The sequence below is a fragment of the Strongylocentrotus purpuratus genome, unplaced genomic scaffold, assembly GCF_000002235.5.
Source record: "Strongylocentrotus purpuratus isolate Spur 01 unplaced genomic scaffold, Spur_5.0 spur5_scaffold_5, whole genome shotgun sequence".
In the NCBI taxonomy this organism is placed as follows: Eukaryota; Metazoa; Echinodermata; class Echinoidea; order Camarodonta; family Strongylocentrotidae; genus Strongylocentrotus; species Strongylocentrotus purpuratus.
In genome coordinates, this window is record NW_022145611.1 from 34,562,413 (window position 1) to 34,581,437 (window position 19,025).

General features: G+C 37.5%; 1 protein-coding gene across 1 annotated transcript; it reads left to right on the forward strand.

Annotated features, from left to right (window-relative positions):
* The first annotated feature begins 434 nt into the window (after window positions 1-434).
* LOC585725 (copper chaperone for superoxide dismutase) lies at window positions 435-9,897 on the forward strand. The gene is made up of 8 exons (XM_011675742.2): window positions 435-523; window positions 2,708-2,780; window positions 3,078-3,215; window positions 4,856-5,036; window positions 5,657-5,717; window positions 6,244-6,321; window positions 7,861-7,943; window positions 8,534-9,897. The coding sequence occupies exons 1-8, from the start codon at window positions 506-508 to the stop codon at window positions 8,688-8,690; spliced, it is 789 nt and encodes a 262-aa protein (XP_011674044.2). The 5' UTR covers window positions 435-505; the 3' UTR covers window positions 8,691-9,897.
* Window positions 9,898-19,025: the final 9,128 nt, after the last annotated feature.

The window sequence follows — 19,025 nt, forward strand, 5'->3', positions numbered from 1 at the left end:
TAGACATAAAAAAAGCATGGAAGAAAGGTGAGAAAAAAATGATCAAAACAAAATATTGCGACATTCCGGTAGCGCGTACTAAGTTAGCGCGTACTTAGTTAGTTCATACTTCTATGGAGTGCCTGTTGCAAACTAATTTACCCTGTACAGATTATTTTAATCCTTCAATGAAAAGTGTCCAAAAAATTAATTTTGCAATGAAATGGGAAGAAAAAGATAATATGAGTATGAACTGAATTTCAACAAAGTCTTTGGTAGATTATCTTTGTCATGAAGATTAAAGGAGGAAGATGAAACCTAGCATTCCATAGAAGTGTGAACTAAAATTCTTGTTTAGTCTGGACTTAGTCCCGGCTTAACTTATGAGAATACCACCCAATAACTTTTTCCAAGTTTAGCTTTATCATTTTTCATTTTTAATTTGTCTCCTCGAGTAGACCGTTGTATGATTCATGGAGTTTCTTTTATTTACATCGGCTGATGAAAATAAGAAAACGTAACAAGAATGGCTACACCTTCTCAAGTAAGTATACTCTTTGTTCAGTATTTCATCCATAGGTATACTACTTTATGAACTTTACACGCACCCGTGAACATGTCGCAATTTAATAAGTGTGGAACACACCAGCGCTTCACTGCTGCCATGATGCTGTCTCTGGCCTTTGGTGGCGGGGCCGGGCAGCGGGAGCTTCCCGGAGTAACTGCTATGCCACCTGGCCTTGAGCGCTACATACACGAGACTGTGGCATGGCTAGACCGAATTTTCCGTCTCTTTCGTTCGTTAGCCTCTTATTGGGGTAGGGTCGGCTCTCTCTTTAGAGACGGAAGCCGTTTATACACATGTCCTTGCTAACGCCACGGCCAGTCCTGGTCGTAGCGTTTTGCCCCCAAAATCCCCCAAAATGTCATTTTACCTCGAGCATGTTATATTGTAAATTAGGCCTAGATCTAGGCTATAATAAATCAGTTCCACTTACCAACTTGACTGAAATAATCAGTTTAATAGTCCCTTTTTAGGAAATTATGGGTCAAAATCGAAATCCATTTTGAAAATCTTTTTCAACATGGATTCCGATTTTGACCCATAATTTCCTAAAAAGGGACTATTAAACTGATTATTTCAGTCAAGTTGGTAAGTGGAACTGATTTATTATAGCCTAGACTAGGCCTAATTTACAATATAACTAGACCGAAAGCTTCAGTCTCTATAATCGTCGGTTGTTCCACTGAGACTACGTCTGGCTCCACTAGACCTCCGGTTATAGAGACAGAACGATCGCCTATGCCAGCCTATGTTGAACTTATTCCGCTAGATTTTAGCCGCTAGGCCCCTCCCACAAACTTGCCACGGCCGTATTGTTATGCCCCCAAAATCCCCCAAAATGTCATTTTACCTTGTTCATTTCCAATTTTAAATTAGGCCTAGGCTATAATACATCGGTTCCACTTACTAACTTCATTGATATAATCCGTTTAATGGTCCCTTTTAAGGAAATTATCGGTCAAAATCGACATCCATGTTGAAAATCTTGCAAGCCGTGTTTAACTCTCGCTGCCGTCAATCTCATCCTTTCTAGTCTACGCCGAAGGCAAAATGATTATGAAGGAAAAACTGTGCTAACGCCATTACGAACGTGTAGATGGCGCACAGTTTTTCCTAGCAATGCAAAAAACAAAAAAAAATCCGCGTAGTAAAATACCCCCAGTTCACCATCTACTTTTTGGGTTGTCCGTCTTCCCAAGAATTTATCGTTCTTATTAAAGGGATCGTTTAACAATGTTAAATCTGAGATACACGGCCCTACGTGTTATCAGTGTCTGTGATATGGTGTAATATTGAAGCCCTACAAAAATTGCGCTTCAAAATGATCAAGAAGTGCCTCAAAAAAGTAAAAATCTTTGAGTGACCTGTTTTACCATACTCGTTTTCCCCAATAGAGTGTAGTGTTATGAAAACCGTCAGGCGAACGATTTTCAAAATTTGTAATTCCAATCATAAATATCTTGATAATCAGACAGGCGATCGGCTTGTAAAAGTCATGGGGTTCCTGACTGACCTAAAGGTTTATAATTATCATTGCATCATGAGCTAAATCCTGAATTTTGTTTCAGAATCTGAGACAAAGTTACTGGATCCCTTTAACATGAAAGTCTCTGTCTTGCGTCAATGGGAAATGCATCATGAAGTTTTATCACAGAATTTGTTTTACCCATCACCAACGCAGGACGTGTCAAAATCTCTGTGGTGTGACGTAATATTATGTATTGACTTTGCCAATGAACTCGAACTTAAGTTGTGCTTAGGTTAAGTAGGCCCTCTCTCACTTACATTTGAAGCCACTCGAGCGGATAAGCCAATGAGAGCGCGTAAACTCACTGTACAGCACTCAATGCGCAAAGTTCTTCATGCATCACTGCATATTCTTAGGCGAAATAAAATTCGGGTTATTTTTCAAGATGGCCGCCAACATTTTTTTTTTTTTTTTTTTTTTTTTTAAATCAGAAATAGATCTACATGTATTTTAGCAGTGTATTTCATGTTTTTTTCTTTAAAATAAAAATGGGAGGCGGCCCCCAAAAATTAAACGGGCGGGGATGCTAAACATGTATATTTTTTTTAATGGCCTTATGCCCCGATGCATTGATTTTGGAAATGTTTTGTAATGTGTAGTAAATCTTGTTTTTATTTCCAATGTTCTAAATTTAGATGGAGTTTGCTGTACAGATGACGTGCAATAGTTGTGTAGAAGCCATCCAAAAATCTCTTGATGGGATAGAAGGTAAGTTCGGTGCTGATTATATATGTTCTTTTTTTGGTCATTGTGATGTCATCTTTTGCTTCCAATTTTCAGTCAGAAGAAAAAATGTATCGTTTGATGAGCAATTCAAACTTGTTTTTTCCTGTGTCTCTTTATTAAAAAAGAGTGAGAAAATCAAATTTTTTTTAAAACAAAGTTTACAAACCATTATTGTGGCAACGGACAGAAAGAAAACACATTTTCAGCAAAATAATGGCCTTACCCTTGTTAATCACTATGACTTACTTTCAAAGATTCTTTCAATATTTTTTTCTCCAGGTATCCAGGGAGTTGATATCAATCTCTCTAAGGAGCAAGTGGTTGTTACTACAGTTCTGCCTACAAGCAGAGTTATAGAGCTGTTAGAGTCAACGGGTCGTAGAGCTGTCTTAAAGGGTCAGGGGTCAAATGAGACAGGTGAGTAACAGAGAGGAATTGCATCCAACTCTTATCACTAGAAATAGTAGATAAAACAATAGAATACAATCAATACAGGAATATATATATATATATATATATATATATATATATATATATATATATATAAGGACAGCTTAAAAGAGACAAGAAATTTGCTTTTCCCAGGTAGGAAGTCATACATGTACATGCTACTGTAGTACATATTTTAATGACACACATTGTTCACAATGACTTTGTAACCTACAGCATTATGTAGAGGACATTTAAACTCACATTTTAATACCACAATCAGGTTTGTGGACATGCAGCGATTGGAGGCGGTCGAAATGTGGTGCTGGCGCAAATTGCTAGGTGTGTCTTGGAGGAACAGAGTTTCGAATGAAGAGGTGTTGCATTGACCTCAAGAAAGGCAGGTGCTGATTCAAACGATTAGAGAGAGACAGAAGAAATGGCTTGGACACATAATGCGGCATGATGAGGGCTTGATGCTCAGATTCATAGAAGGTCGTATTCATGAAAAGAAGAAGAGGGGAAGACCTTGTAAAGGCTTTCTAGACAATATAATCACACAATGTGGAGCAACAGGGTATGAAACGATGAAACGGTTGGCTCAAGACCGAGGAAATTGGAGAGAAACTTGGAGAGACACTTGATATAGAATTATGAATGGGTCACTGAACCTGTCATAAACTGACAGATCACTATTGATGAATCAGGTTTGTAGAATATGTATACCGGTATTCACTAAGGTTTCCAAAATAAAAAGACAGGTATCCTCTGCTATATTAGGGAGCTGCCACCATGACGTACATGTATTTGGGCTGTACTCCGCCGGTACCACAGTCTTTACAGTGACCAGTTTGTTGAAGTTGACTATGGGAGGATATGCGTGCAATTCGCAAGGTTTACATACATGGATCAAGCCTCAAGCTATTCTCATTTTCTGAACCGTATACACCTGTTCGAATGCATATAGCTGCTTTTTATACTTTAAAAGAATTCATAACTTCCTTATTAGTTATCCGATTATACTCAAATTTTTGTTGCTATGTTTCTCTTGTTTTTCTGCATCTATCAAAAGCAAATTATTTTTGGAGTGGACTTAAAGGTAATACAAAGTTTTGGTATGGGGTCATGAATTTGGTTCAAATGAACATATTGGAAGCATATGCGATCCTACAATATTCAGTGATCGTTGTCGCGGTTATGAAATTGTAAATAATAAACTCTTTATGTTGTTTAGCTCCCTCTCAAGGTCAAGATATTAATTAAGCTATAAAACAATGTTTCTGGTCTAAAATCGACTGATTAGCTATTCCCGTTTGGAAATATTATATCACGACACAACTACATATTCTGAAATTTTCATGGTCGCAGCTTCCAATGTACGGCCGTAGGCAATATTTGAAATTAATCAAAATTTACCGGGAGCACCGGTAAATTTTTATATTCAATTTTTCTCAAAAGCAGAAGTGTTTTAGGGGCTAAATTTTCTGGTGCTTATAATACATCCACAGGGGCATCAGAATATATTAAAATGGTAAAGAATCACTATCCACCCAATTTTCAAAATTTCCCAAAACTTTGTAAAGGCTTTAACCTTACCTTTAAGTACTATGGTATTGATATCCCACCAGGTGCACACTTGGGAGCAGCTGTAGCTATGCTTGAGACAGGAGATCCTGTGAAAGGAGTGGTTAGATTGCTGCAGGTAGCTCAGGAGACCTGTATCATTGATGGTACCATTGATGGGCTCTCACCTGGTGAACATTCTCTCCGCGTCCATCAATATGGGGATATCTCGGATGGATGTGCAAGGTGAGGATGAAATGAAAGTAGTATACATCTAGTAATCTTACTGAAGTAGTATTTAAAGATATAATAATAATAGAGAACTGCAGCCCTGGAAAGAAAATCAATTTTAGACCCAGCTTTTTTTATAGCCTTGTCATAATGAGCAGAAAACTGACAACAACAAAATTCATTGCACTACCCTGAAAAGATAAGATATTAAAGCACTTTAACCATGTTATGATCATATTTTATTTCCTTCTTGTCACAAGTATGTAACCTGTCTACAGAAAATTGCTACACGTTTTCTTTAATAACATTTCCACAATAATTTACGTTCTTATTCTGGTAGCCATTTTCTTTGAACTCTTGCACCTATTGAGGGAAGGTGTAAAGTCGATAAACCTTGTCTTATCGTTATATTAATCTTTGTTTATTTATTTACACACTCATGCCTGCTGAGGAATTTATGGATTCATAAATCTTGTTGTATTTGTATATCTCTTACACATAAGACTGACATCATAAAATGGATAGAAATTCCTGTGCCTATTTGATGTTTCTTGAAACTCATTCAACTTTCCGATGGATTGCATATTAATAATATGTGTGTTTAATCCATTGCAGTTTTCATTTTTTTGTTCCAGTTGTGGCAACGTATTTGATGCAAGAGGTTTCCTTCATGGGGAAAAAGCTGGAAAGGAAAAGGTGAAGCATAACCAAATGTAACTCAAGATACCATATATCTACACCATAATAATTTTACCATATGTTTACCATATTTGATGTATTTCAGAAGTAAGAAAGGGCATAGAGGTACTTTTGATATTACTTTGCAAAATTCATTCTTTATGAACAGCTCTTTACCTTTGATTGTAGGGAAAGTCATGCTGATGAATATATACAAGCTAAAAAGACTCATCAAGACTTCATTAATGATCTAGTTCAAATTTCTTGTAGACTTATTTTTAATCAAGCTAAAAAATTGTCTTTCTGTCTGCTGCTTTTTGTGGTAAGAATCTTGCAAAATTTCCAGAATACTTGCACAGCTCAGAGGCTGGTCTGACCATGATCAAGAATTCATCAAGTTATCTGTTGAACCCTTTCCTCCTCCTCCTTATCTTGAAGGTACAGTCCTCAGACAAGAGTACCTGTGTGCTACATTGTGTGGAGTGCAATGTTGCAAATATTGTTATCATACATGTATTATTTTGTATTTATTTGCATGTTACAGGCAGCAGGAGATCTTGGCGTGATTGTCGCTGGAGACAATGGCAGATCAACGTTCAGAATGGAAAATGGTCAAGTCAAGGTACTGTATATATGTATGTGGTGGAAAAAAAATTGAACCATCAGCCTACTGGTATTGCAAACTATGCTATCTAACTACTACAAAATGTAACAAAAATGGGAAAATTTGATTTTGCTTCAAAAAGTATGAATTGTAACATTGTCCATATCAAGATTCCAAATTTTCATGCAAGTTTTATAATAAATTTATTTTTTAATGCTGCTATTAGGGTGTGCATGAGGATGATTCACACTTTTAAATTTGCTGTGTTTAACCCCTATATTAGTTTATCCAAAATCTTGTTTGAAGTGTTATTTCACAGTGTGTGCGATCTAGCCCGGGGGGGGGGGGGGGGCTTTAGAAGCCCCCCCCCCTTCGACATTTTTCGCAATAATTTTTTAACGCAAGAAAATCTTGCACTGAAAATTTGTGACTTTTTTCTTTCAACTCCTTCGCATCTTTTGAAGAAAAATCGGACCTACCATTATTAAGTCAAGTGTCCTTTTGTCTTTGCATGTCAGCCCGAAAATCGCTCATTTTTGTGATTTGTGTACAAAACATATGGAAATCTCATTTTTCAAATAAAGAGATAAACATTAGTTATTTGCTCTTTGTTCATAGTTTAGGTGTTTATTTTGGGGTCAAAATAGTTGAATTATAGTTGGAAATGAAATTAAACAACATGAATAATAAATTACATAAGTTAAAAAAAACAAAGAAATACATAAGAAATTATCAAAACAATAGATGACATAAGTAATAACCTGGCTCTTCCAATTTTTTGGCTGTATTATTATTCCAAATGGTCTAAATAATATATGTAGTGAAAATTAATGTTTAAATATGAAGAATATATGATTTATGGATAAAAATGTGAATGTTAATACCATATTTGCATTAATTACCATAAATATGCAAATGAGTGAATATTTCAAAAAAATTGAAATTACCATAGTATTCTATACACTTCACTTGACATGCATGCAAATTTTTGCGGCGATAGGTCATTTCACGGCCGAGATCATGGGGGGGGGGGGGCCTTAGAAGCCCCCCCCCCCGGGCTATGCAGTTTCAAAATAGCCCGGGCTATATAGGGTTTTAATAGAAGAATATCAAATGCTAGCAGCATCATTCTCTCTTTGAAATCTCTCTTTGATGGTACATATACTATCACGAGAATGATATCACAAATAGCATGCTCTGATGCTGATGCTTTCATATATCAACAATATATAAACCAGTAATGTCATCAGCATTTATTTTTTTTATTTTTATTTTTATTTTTATTTCTTTATTTGGGGGGGGGGGGGGGTAAATATATTTCATAGATTCTCTGGAGTATGCAAAGTCAGTGCATGATGGAGTCCCTACCTAGTAAAATATGAAATATCGGATCATGTCAGGTGGAAAGTTGAATTTTGACAATTTGATTATTTTTTCTGTCTAGTGAAGTTTTCTATCTGCTTATTTTCACTCTGGTTGCCCCCTCCCCCTAAGCACACACAATTCTTTTCCCTTTATTTTATCATCCATCTCTGGTATTTTGATATCTTGTATTAGGTTTGGGATGTCATTGGTCGATCCATGGTTGTTGGAGCAGGTTCTGATGTCACAGCAGAAATTGGAGCTAAATTTGGTCTTGGGTAAGTTCTTGATACATAAAAGCCTACAGGGTTATTGTGGTTTAGGTATTACCCTCATTTGCATCCTATACTGTTTCAGTGCTAAAATATTTGTATGTGGTACCTGGTTTATTTTAATAAACTGAGATGTTTTCCAGTTACGAGTAAGTTTGTGGAAGTTATAGGTTAACAAACAATGGAAAAGACTCTGTTATTTACCAAAGTTGTGGATTTTATATAAATGCGATGAATCCCTAACAGCTGTAAAACTGTGAGATTAACACATTGAAATAAAGATCTTGATTGGTAATAGGCACTTTTCATCTCCGTAGTATCTCCTGCAGAGAGAGTTTTGAGTTTATGTATTAACAAATATATGTGAATTGGAGTGACTATTTTTATCTCACTCATCTCTCTTATTTCTGCTGCTCCCTATCGTTCTCATTCTCTCTTTCTCAACCCTCTTTGCTTTCTCTTTCACTCAGAAATTGTCCATATCCCTTTTTGCCTCCCTGTATGTCTCCTTCATCCCTCCCCCTTCTTTTGGTAATTCTCTAAGCATTGTACTCTCTGTTTTACCAATATATCTGTTGTGTCTCTCTACTATGTAGGATTGCATGTGGAATCATTGCTCGATCAGCAGGATTGTTTGAGAATACCAAGAAGATCTGTGCATGTGACGGCATCACACTGTGGGATGAGAGAAATGTACCCATTGCTGGTAAGGAGAGGAGCGAGTACGCAAGGAAAAAAGCTGGGAAACTCTAGCTCATCGGTCATTAATTGTTTGTATTTGTTAACAAAGTTATTGCTCAGGTAGAGACTGTCGAAGTATAAGATAAATGATGTATCAAATAGGGGATAATATGTGATATGCACTGAATACGCTTTCTGTCTATGAGCCTGCGAGTCCTTTGTCAGCCTTTGAAGGTATCAGTTTGTCAGTTTCTTTTCAAATATGACTGGAATATCTCTCAGTTTGGGTTATTCAAATAAACTTCTGCAATTCACTTCCGTTAAGTAACTCTGCCGGTGAACTCACTCAGAAGATTCATCTCGTCTCAGTACTCAGTACTGATCCATTCACATTCACTTCCTAGAGTAATAAGGTGACACGGCACAAAGGGGTCAAATTGGTATCCCTTTTATCCACAAATCTAATCAATTTGATAACTTTCACTCAAATTTTAAGCAGCTTCTCTCTCTCTACTACTTTCTCGAAAGAAGTTCAAATGTCCGCTTCCGATATTAAACACAATTTAGAAATTGGCCTCACAAGCACGCTATTCCTTGTCTTAATCTCCAACCTACGGATGAAACCCATTTTGTCAGGCTGGGTTTTCATTTTCCATTCGTCCCTTGCCATTGTGTTGTCGCTGAAGGTCGTTCCCACCCCTCAGCGAATCTTGTTTTCCCCTTTTACCGTCGCTTTACCGTCGCTTTGCCGCCAAAATTTTGTAATTTTCAAGTTGCAATTGTGCAAATATTAGTCGCATAGGACACATGTACATGTATGTATCCTCCATTTAATATCAGATTTGCACAACTCCCATTAAATTGTGTTTGTCAGGTGTAGTGGAAAAGTCAGTTACAATAATGTTCTTTATTTAAATCATATTTATGCTCATGTGCAATTTTCTATTTTGAATACCTTTATATACATGTGATGTATTCAATATTCTAGAAAGTCAGTTTTGAACTCAGAAATAGGTATAAAGCTATGGAATATAATTCAGTGGATGCTTGTATTTGTTTGTGATTGATTACTTTTTTTTTCATTCCCTTTTGATGTGCAAGGTTATGAAAGGGTCTTAGTATCTTCGACGTGTACGTGCTACATTTCTGTCCTATTTTGTATGTTTGAACTCTTTAAAAAAAAATTGTATTTAATATCAGTCATTTTTTAATGAAACAACATTAGTTGTTTTGCTAAAATAATTATTGAGTATGTCACTCCTAAAACTCATTTAAAGGACACTTTAAATGAGTTTTAGGAGTGACATACTCATTTAAAGGACACTTTGTCTTGTATTATAAAGCATTTTATAACTTTATACAAAAAGGATGATGTTTGTTCATTAATATTGGAAACAAGTGAACATTATTTCAACAGTAATAAAACTCCTAATTACTAATTGTGCACCCTTTGCGCATAGTACAGAAGCATGCTATATGAACTTGTCCATAAAATGCATATTCCTTTTGTTTAACATCAGTTATTTATACGTAATATACATGGTGCATATGATACTATATAGTGTATAAAGTGGATGAATGCTTATAATAGCTTAAATGAGGATGTGACACCAAATTATTTGTATTTCTCTAGTGACAAACAAGGCCAATTTAATAAGGGAGTGATACAGGTTCACGTCCTCTCCAAAGCCAGTTAATATTAACTAAATAGGCAAACAATGTTTCTATATATATATATTTTTATTATACTAGGAATAGGACTATCAAATAAAAACATTCTCATTCATAAGCAATGTCACTGTACACTGTAAATACATGAAAGAAAACAGAGGTTATGAGAATTGTTTACAACAGTGATGAAAGACAGTTCAATGGAGTTTATGATTGTATAATTTGTTTTAAACACTTATTCTGCTAAAAATCATGTTATTGCTTTTTATTTGTATTTACATTGCACGTAAATGTTCCATTGTGGCATAGACTATGCATTCCTATAATATGTGTACTGTACAAAGAGATTCCATTATTGATATACATCAGTGCATTGAATTGAATAGTTATGAATTATCATGGCATACATCGTGTTAAATAATGCAAAAGATTACTCTTTTTTATGAAAAATTATCAACATAAATGAGGATCAGTACTTTTAATATCTGTGTCACTTTTGTTTGTTATTCAATGTTATTTGTAATATCGTCTTGAGTGTTCAGGAGTGGGGAAAAACAGCTAGAAAGTAACTTATCATGCTATGCATTTAAATAGTTCTGCTACCTGAATTAAGAAAATGAATACACAAAATCCTGAATACATTTATGAAGGGTGAGAGAGGGGAAATGAGAAAAAGTTAGAGGAAAAAAGAGAGGGGGTGTGAGAAGGAGAGGAATAAATAGAAGAGGGGAGAAAGAGACAGAGAGAGAGGGAGATAGATGGACAGATATTGCCAAAGGAGGAATAGGGCAGAAAATAGTGTGTATGCGAATGCCACGTAGAATAAGATGTGATTAAAGTGGGTTAGAGAATATATCTTTATAGAAAAGGAGAGATGGATATAACATTAGTGACGCATATAGAGAAACCTTGTCAGTGATTGCATAATGTACTAGAGGGACCGAGTGAGTTTATTGATTGTTTGTTTAGCTTGAGTGGAAGGAATACATAAAAGGAAACTGTTGAAGATTAAAGCCTAACATTCACAAGGGCACTTCGTATCAGGGGTCCTAGTTATCCAGGTTCCCTCAAAGCATTGCTTCATCCAGTGTTCTCAAATTCTATCAGTCGGCATTGAAATATCACGACGGATGTTTTTAAAACCAAAATCACACGAATAAAAAGGCGTAACATGGGAAAAGTGTTACCTTGAAAACTGAGAATGCTGAATTGAGGTACCGTCTCTTGCTCTCCACCCCTTCCCCCTTTCAGACTCTCTCTCTCTCTCTCTCTCTCTCTCTCTCTCCCCCTCTCTCTCTCTCTCCTTCTCTCTCTCTCTCTCCTTCTCTCTCTCTCTCTCTCTCTCTCTATCTCTCTATCTCTCTCTCCCTCACCCTCCCCCTCGCTTTCTTGTAAAGCCTCTTTTATATGATATCCAAATTATTTTTGCCCAGCAAATTGAAAAATAACATCGCATAAAGGAGTAAAAGAGGAGAATCGGATGAAATGAAATCGCTAGCAATGATCTGACCTGGTAAAATTTAAATATATATATATATATATATATATATTATGGAGAAAGAGAGAGGGGAGACAGAAAGAGAGAGAGAGGGGGGTTATCCTCATATTCTACAATAAAGTCACCCTATACCCGGTACTGGATGTTGCTATTGTAGTTCAGAACTTAATCTTTTGAAATCCAACACCATGGGTGAATCGAGTGTTGACTGTTGGATTGCCTTCTAGATCTAGGTCTAATCTAAGTTGTATATCTTCAAGAGCTGTTTTATTCTGGAAAGGCCTCAAACCAATAGTTGAAGCAACAAGTCAGTGCAGATTGTGTGCAGATGATGGCTAATTTTTACTTGTTTATTTCACTATTTTTTCATTGAAATCCACTGCATGGTATATCTCAAGTCATATAGGTGCTTATATCTGTTTTTGAAGCGTAGATGATTTAAGACAAGTGAGATTTAGGCGGATTATTTTTGCTGCCTTCACCATGACATCAGTTTCTGAATCCAAGATGGCCGAAAGGAGTGTACCCAATGCAAGTGACAGAGCAGTCAGACCGAAGTCAACAAGAAGTGCAAGTAAGAGTACAGCATCCATAGATAATGTAAGAGATACAAATTCTGCTGAAAATAATAAAATGGAGAAAGGTGACAAGAAACTGGCATCTAAAGGTAGATCTAGTCCAACAAATCAGCGTAGTAAGCTTCTACCTGACCAAGATAGTCCAAGAATTTCAAGACAGGTGCAACTAGGCCTACCAGGAAAAGGCAAAGGGGAACTAGAAGGCAAGGGAAAACAAGAAGATAACACAGTTTCAGATGATTGTCCCTGTATTAAATGTGGTGGTGTAATCCATGATGGTGTTAAAGCCCTCCAGTGTGATTTCTGTGGTGAATGGGTTTGCTTGCTCTGTACTGCATTGCCACAGCAAGTGTATGATGCTGTTGTTGATAATGTGATTCCAAACTTTATCTGGTCATGCGATACCTGTGTCACAGCAGTACCTACTATTAAAAACCTTAGTAGAATGCTACAAGATGTAAAGAGTGAGCAAGGGGAAAGCAGGAAACAGATGAATGAGCTACATACTAGAGTTGACAGTATTGAGAAATCTCTCGATGACAAGATCCAGACTGCTATTGATGACTATAGAGACCGTGAGACAAGGAAATGCAACATTATTTTACATAATGTACCAGAGTCAGATTGTGAACAACCTAAAGAAAGGAAGGAAGAAGACGAGTCAATAATAGTCACTATGCTGAATGATAGTCTCAATCTAGCCGAGGTGAAGTTAGAATCAGTAATAAGACTGGGGAAAAAGTCAGAGGGCAGAAATCGTTTGACCAAAGTCACTCTCGACTCTGTCAAAAGTAAGCGAGAAATACTTAATGCAGCAAAAAACCTCAAAGGCATAGAGGAATGGAGTAATATTTTCATCACACCAGACATGACACCCAAAGAACGGGAAAAGAACAAAGAGCTTAGAGAAGAGCTCAAGAGGCGCAGAGAGAATGGTGAGGAAGGAATAGCAATCAGGCGTGGCAAAATAGTACCGATTACGCAACAGCACAAAGACAGGAAGATTTCAGATGGAGCGAAGAGAGGCCCCTCAGCGGACCAGACTTTTCGTCAATAGTAGCTCTAAGTTTGACCGTAGAAATAGCAACAAGTTCTTAGACTTAGGTGGAAGAAGTATTCCACATCCCAAAGTTCATTTGAGTTTAAGAAATGATAGCCCTGGAAGAAGTAATCCAGTTAACGCTCACAGAGAAAGAAATTCTGGAAAAAGTATTCCAGTAAACAATGGAAGTGAGAGATGCTTTGGAAGAAATAATCCAGTTAGCAGCAAAGATCTAATAAACTATGGAAAAAGTAAGCTAGTAAGGAAAAGTATCCTAAAAAGTAATCAAGCTGGCAGAGAAGAGCACGTACCAAGATATTCTGGAAAAGATAATCCAGCAAAGTGTACATCAAGTAACTCTGGAAGAAGTAATCCAGTCAACGCTCCAAGAGGAACAAATTCTGGAAAAAGTATTCCAGTAAACAGTGGAAGTGAAAGATGCTTTGGAAGAAATAATCCAGTAAGCAGAAATGAACAAATTAACTGTGGAAAAAGCAAGCTAGTAAGGAAAAGCATCCTAAAAAGTAATCAAGCGAGCAGTGAAGAGCACGTACCAAGAAATTCTGGAAAAGATAATCCAGCTAAGTGTTTTTCAAGTGAACGTGGAAGAAGTAACTCAATTAATAGAGAATCATTAAGAAGTGAACTACCTGGAAAAAGTAATCCAGTAATCAAGGAAGTACCAAGTCACTCTGAAAAAGTTAATCCTGCGAGGAAGTTTTCCTCAAGAAGCCATGGAAGAAGTATTCCAGCTTGCAACGAAGTTCAAAGTGACTCTACCCAAAGAAATACAAGTGACTCTACCCAAAGAAATACAAGTAACTCTGGAAGACGAGATACAGAGAGTGGTAAGACAGAAAAGGATCAACCAAGTCCCGAACAGAAGTCAAAGTTAAAATGTATGTACACAAACGCTGACAGCCTCATGAACAAAAGGGATGAATTTGTAGCCGCAATCGAACTCAACGAGCCTGACATTATCGCAGTTACAGAGGTACTACCAAAGTATAAAGGCAGAGACATTCAGAAGGCAGAGCTGTCACTGGAAGGATTTGATTGCTGTTTTGGGGGACAAGGCAGAGGTGTATGTATCTACACAAAGAAATGGCTGAAAGCCATTCAGGTCGATGACCTCACTGATATGAATTTCAAGGAAAGCATCTGGTGTGAGACCAGATTATCAGACGAAGATAACCTGTTGATTGGTTGCGTGTACAGAAGCCCAAGCTCATCAGAAGAGAATAATGCTCATCTGACGAGCCTCATTAATGCAGCCTGTGCTAAGAAGTTCACACACCTATTGATAATGGGCGATTTCAACTTTCCAGAGGTGGACTGGGACTCATGGACGTCATCAGCGGGCGCTACCCACTCAAGTAACAAATTGCTGGACTGTCTACAAGATAACTACTTGTTTCAAGAAGTGAGATTCAATACGAGGTATAGAGATGGTCAGCAGCCCAGTCTTTTGGATCTGGTGATAGTGAATGAAGAGCAGCTAGTAGACGATATTGCAGAGCAAAGCCCACTTGGGAAAAGTGACCACATTGTCATGCAGTTTGAGCTATATTGCCACAGTTCTACCACCGATGATCAACCAACCAGGTTTTTATACGCCAAAGGAGATTATGTAAGTTTGAATAACGACCTAAAGGAAATAAAATGGACTGAACTTCAAGACTTGGAAGTAAGTGAAGCATGGGAGTCTTTTGCAAACAGAGTACAGGAAACGATGGAGAAGAATATTCCAAAATCTAAGCCCTGCCGTACTAAAGTAGGGACAAAGAAGAAGAAGCCACTATGGATGTGCAAAGAAGCATTGGCCAAAGTCAAGAAAAAATACCATGCTTGGAAGAGATACACTGCAACAAAGCACTTCAGAGATTATGAAGCTTACATTAAGCTCAGAAACGAGGCTACAAAAGATGTAAGATCAGCTAAGATAAAGTTTGAAAGAAGACTAGCACAAGAAATCAAAGAGAATCCCAAGGGATTCTGGAACTACGTCAGGTCTAAAACAAAGGTGAAGAGCGGCATTAGTGATCTCATTAAAGAAGATGGAAGTAAAACTACAAGTGACGAAGAGAAGGCTGAAGTTCTGAATGAGTTCTTTGCGAGTGTGTTTACGAGAGAAGATGTCACAACTATCCCAGAACCAGAGGTGAAATTTGATGGGGACCCACTTGAAGAAGTAGTCATTACAACTGAGGAAGTTTTGAAGAAGTTAAAAAAACTGAACCCATCCAAATCACCAGGACCAGACGGGCTCCATCCTAGGGTCTTAAAAGAAGCAGCAGAAGTCTTAGCTGAACCACTAGCGGTAATCTTCAACAAGTCAATTCAAGAAGGACGTGTACCTGATGGATGGAAGGAAGCGAATGTGACAGCCATTTATAAGAAAGGAAAGGCTACATCACCCGGAAATTACCGACCGGTTAGTCTGACATCCGTGATTTGCAAGATCATGGAATCAATACTTCGAGACCATATCATGAGCTTCATGGATGAGAAGAAGATTTTGACCGACCACCAGCATGGATTTCGTTCAGGTAGATCATGTGCGACACAGCTCATCAGTGTCCTGGATTCATGGACAAGTATGCTAGATGAAGGAGGCGGTGTTGATGTGGCCTATCTAGACTTCAGCAAAGCGTTCGATTCAGTACCACATCAACGACTGATCAAGAAAATGAAGGCACATGGAATCCATGGAAAACTATTGAACTGGATAGAAAGCTTCCTGAAAGAGAGAAGACAGTGTGTGGCGGTGAATGGGAAGAAGTCGTCCTGGGCGGATGTGTTGAGCGGTATCCCGCAAGGCAGTGTTCTCGGCCCGATTCTTTTTATCACCTATATCAATGACCTGCCGGACAACTTGAAAGGACATGCAGAAATGTTTGCGGACGACACCAAGGTGTACACCCATATTAAGTCACAAGAAGACAGGAAAACCATGCAACAAGACTTAGACAGCTTATGTGACTGGGCAGAGAAATGGCAGTTAAAGTTCAATGTTGGTAAATGCGGTGTAATGCATTATGGGAATCAAGATGAAACCAGACCATACAGTATGAGAGATGGGACAACAAGGGCTAACATGGAAGTAAGGAAGGAGGAGAAGGACCTTGGTGTCACATTCGACCCAACACTGAAGTTCAGCAAGCATGTCGGGAAGGTTGCCAACAAAGCAAACAGGATAGTGGGTCTAATAAGGAGGACTTTTGCACATATGGATGAAGATATGTTTTGTCTACTGCACAAAACATTAGTCAGACCCCACCTGGAATATGCAAATTGTGTGTGGAATCCGTTCCTCAGACAAGACATCACAAAGCTGGAGAAAGTGCAGAGAAGGGCAACAAAAATGGTCCCAAGCATTAAAGATCTCCCATACGTGACCCGGCTGGAGAGACTTGACCTGCCAACATTAGCCTACAGACGTCTTCGAGGTGACATGATCCAGGTATTCAAGATAATGAATGGTCACAACGACGTGGACAGAGATAGCCTATTTTCTATGAAGGAAGCAAGCATAAACCTAAGAGGCCATAGTATGAAAATTCAGAAGCAACATGCCCGCTTGAACATCAGAAAGAACAGCTTTACGCACAGAGTAGTTGACCACTGGAACATGCTCCCCAAGTCGGCAGTAGAAGCAGCATCGATCAACGCCTTCAAAGGTCAATTTGATGCATTTTTCTCAGCGAAGTACAACAAATATGACTATTAAGAACATGTATGACATTATTGATTACATGTAAGACTTAAGTATTAAGCAGACAGCAAAGCTGTCTGCATTCCATGTTAGGATTGATATCTGCAAATAATGAAGCGATATCACATGCAGTGGATTTTGAATGAAAGAAGGTGGGCATTATAGGACTACGTCTTAAATTAGAGCCCGTGAAGACAGGTAACTACAGGTAACTACAGGTAACTATGGTATTTTCCACAACTCAACAGCACTTTGATATGTGAAGAAAGGTGGGGATTCATCGATAACAAAAGTATATTCTGTGACGTGTGTATTATAAACTGGCGTCACAGTTGATAATGTTATTCAATGCTATGTGCAAAGAAACCCCCTCGGTTGATTTGCGTTTAGTATCAGTGAATTCCAATCCTCCATAAGTCTCTTTGTTACAGTCCTGCTACTCAGGAAGCGAATCTATCCAAGTGAACTCCCAAATGATCCAGTTTTTCTTCCTATTGTATTTTCTAAGATGATGGAAACTTTATTTTCTTTAAAACAGATACTATAAATGGCGCATGGTAGTCGATTTCCGGCGGAATATGATGTCCAACAAAATATCTGACGAGAAAACTATCACACAGAAAATCATGATTAAAAATCCGTAGAAGTAAAGGAATAGTTAAGTCAAAAGTATTAAAGGACACGCACCCTTATGCCACCCTCTCTAGGATTTGCAATTAAAACCTACAGTTTTATCACCCAAATACTATGTAGCCATATATACTTCACTTTTATTTTTACGAGACCCCAAAATATGAAAATTAAAACGTGTTTAACGAATTGCTTTGATTGGAATTTCCATCATTATTTTATCTAAAATTAGTTTTCTATAAATTAAACTCATTCAAATGTTAAAGAGATAAAATAAAACGGAAAATCACTTTCCCCAAGTTAAGATTGTAGCGATTAATATATCGATTGTATTTTAATGTAAACTCTAAAAAACATCTTGTCTAAAATTAGACATCTGCTTACCCAGTTAAAACATAATTATAAAAGAGAGACAGAGAGAGTGTGTGTGTGTGTGTAAGAGAGAGAGAGAGAGAGAAAGAAAGAGAAATGAGGGGAGAAAGCAGTCAGACCGCAGCCGGTGCGAAAACCCTCTATTTTATTCAGCACGTATGCAAGAATTTACGTGTCTCGCATACGTAATGAGTAGTGCAGACGGTCTTCCCGATCGGCAGTTTTTGCCTTTATAATTGTTCATTTCTCATGAAATGGGTCTTATTTTAAAGATAAGAAGTTGCACTCTCTATATACTTATATGACAATCATGTTAGATATATTTTGGAAACAGATATTTCGCCTTGAAAATGGGGTTTTTCGACGATAAATCTATCTAAAGAGTAGGGCTAATTTTCACATAGAAATCATTCTTGCGTCAAGAAGATATTATAATCAGCATAAAGCATAAATATTTTTCTTTACAATGATATCAAAATTATTATATTTTACGCTGTCCCAAAGTCAGGAACCAAAAATGATCACGCTCATGTTCATGAATAATTAAAAAAAGTAGTAAATTTTGCCGATGTGATAATAGAGAGTTCTGATTGGTCAACTACGTCAACTACGTCACATATGTTTCGCTTTGGTTTATTAACATTCTGAATACCACATCTTGGTAACCATGCGTTGTGGCGTGCGCCTGTAATGCACGTGCGCGCAAGCAGTCCTGACAACAATCTAAGGACCCGAGATCAAATGCCTCACATGCCATGTAAATGTTTCTTTTCTACTATATTTCTTTTTTAATCATTTTTCTAAAAAAATTTCGGCTAGTCGATGGCGCGGCGGAGCTCCCTGGAGTTTAATAATCAGTTATGCATTGCCATTGCTCAGACGGCGAGCGTGCACGAGTATG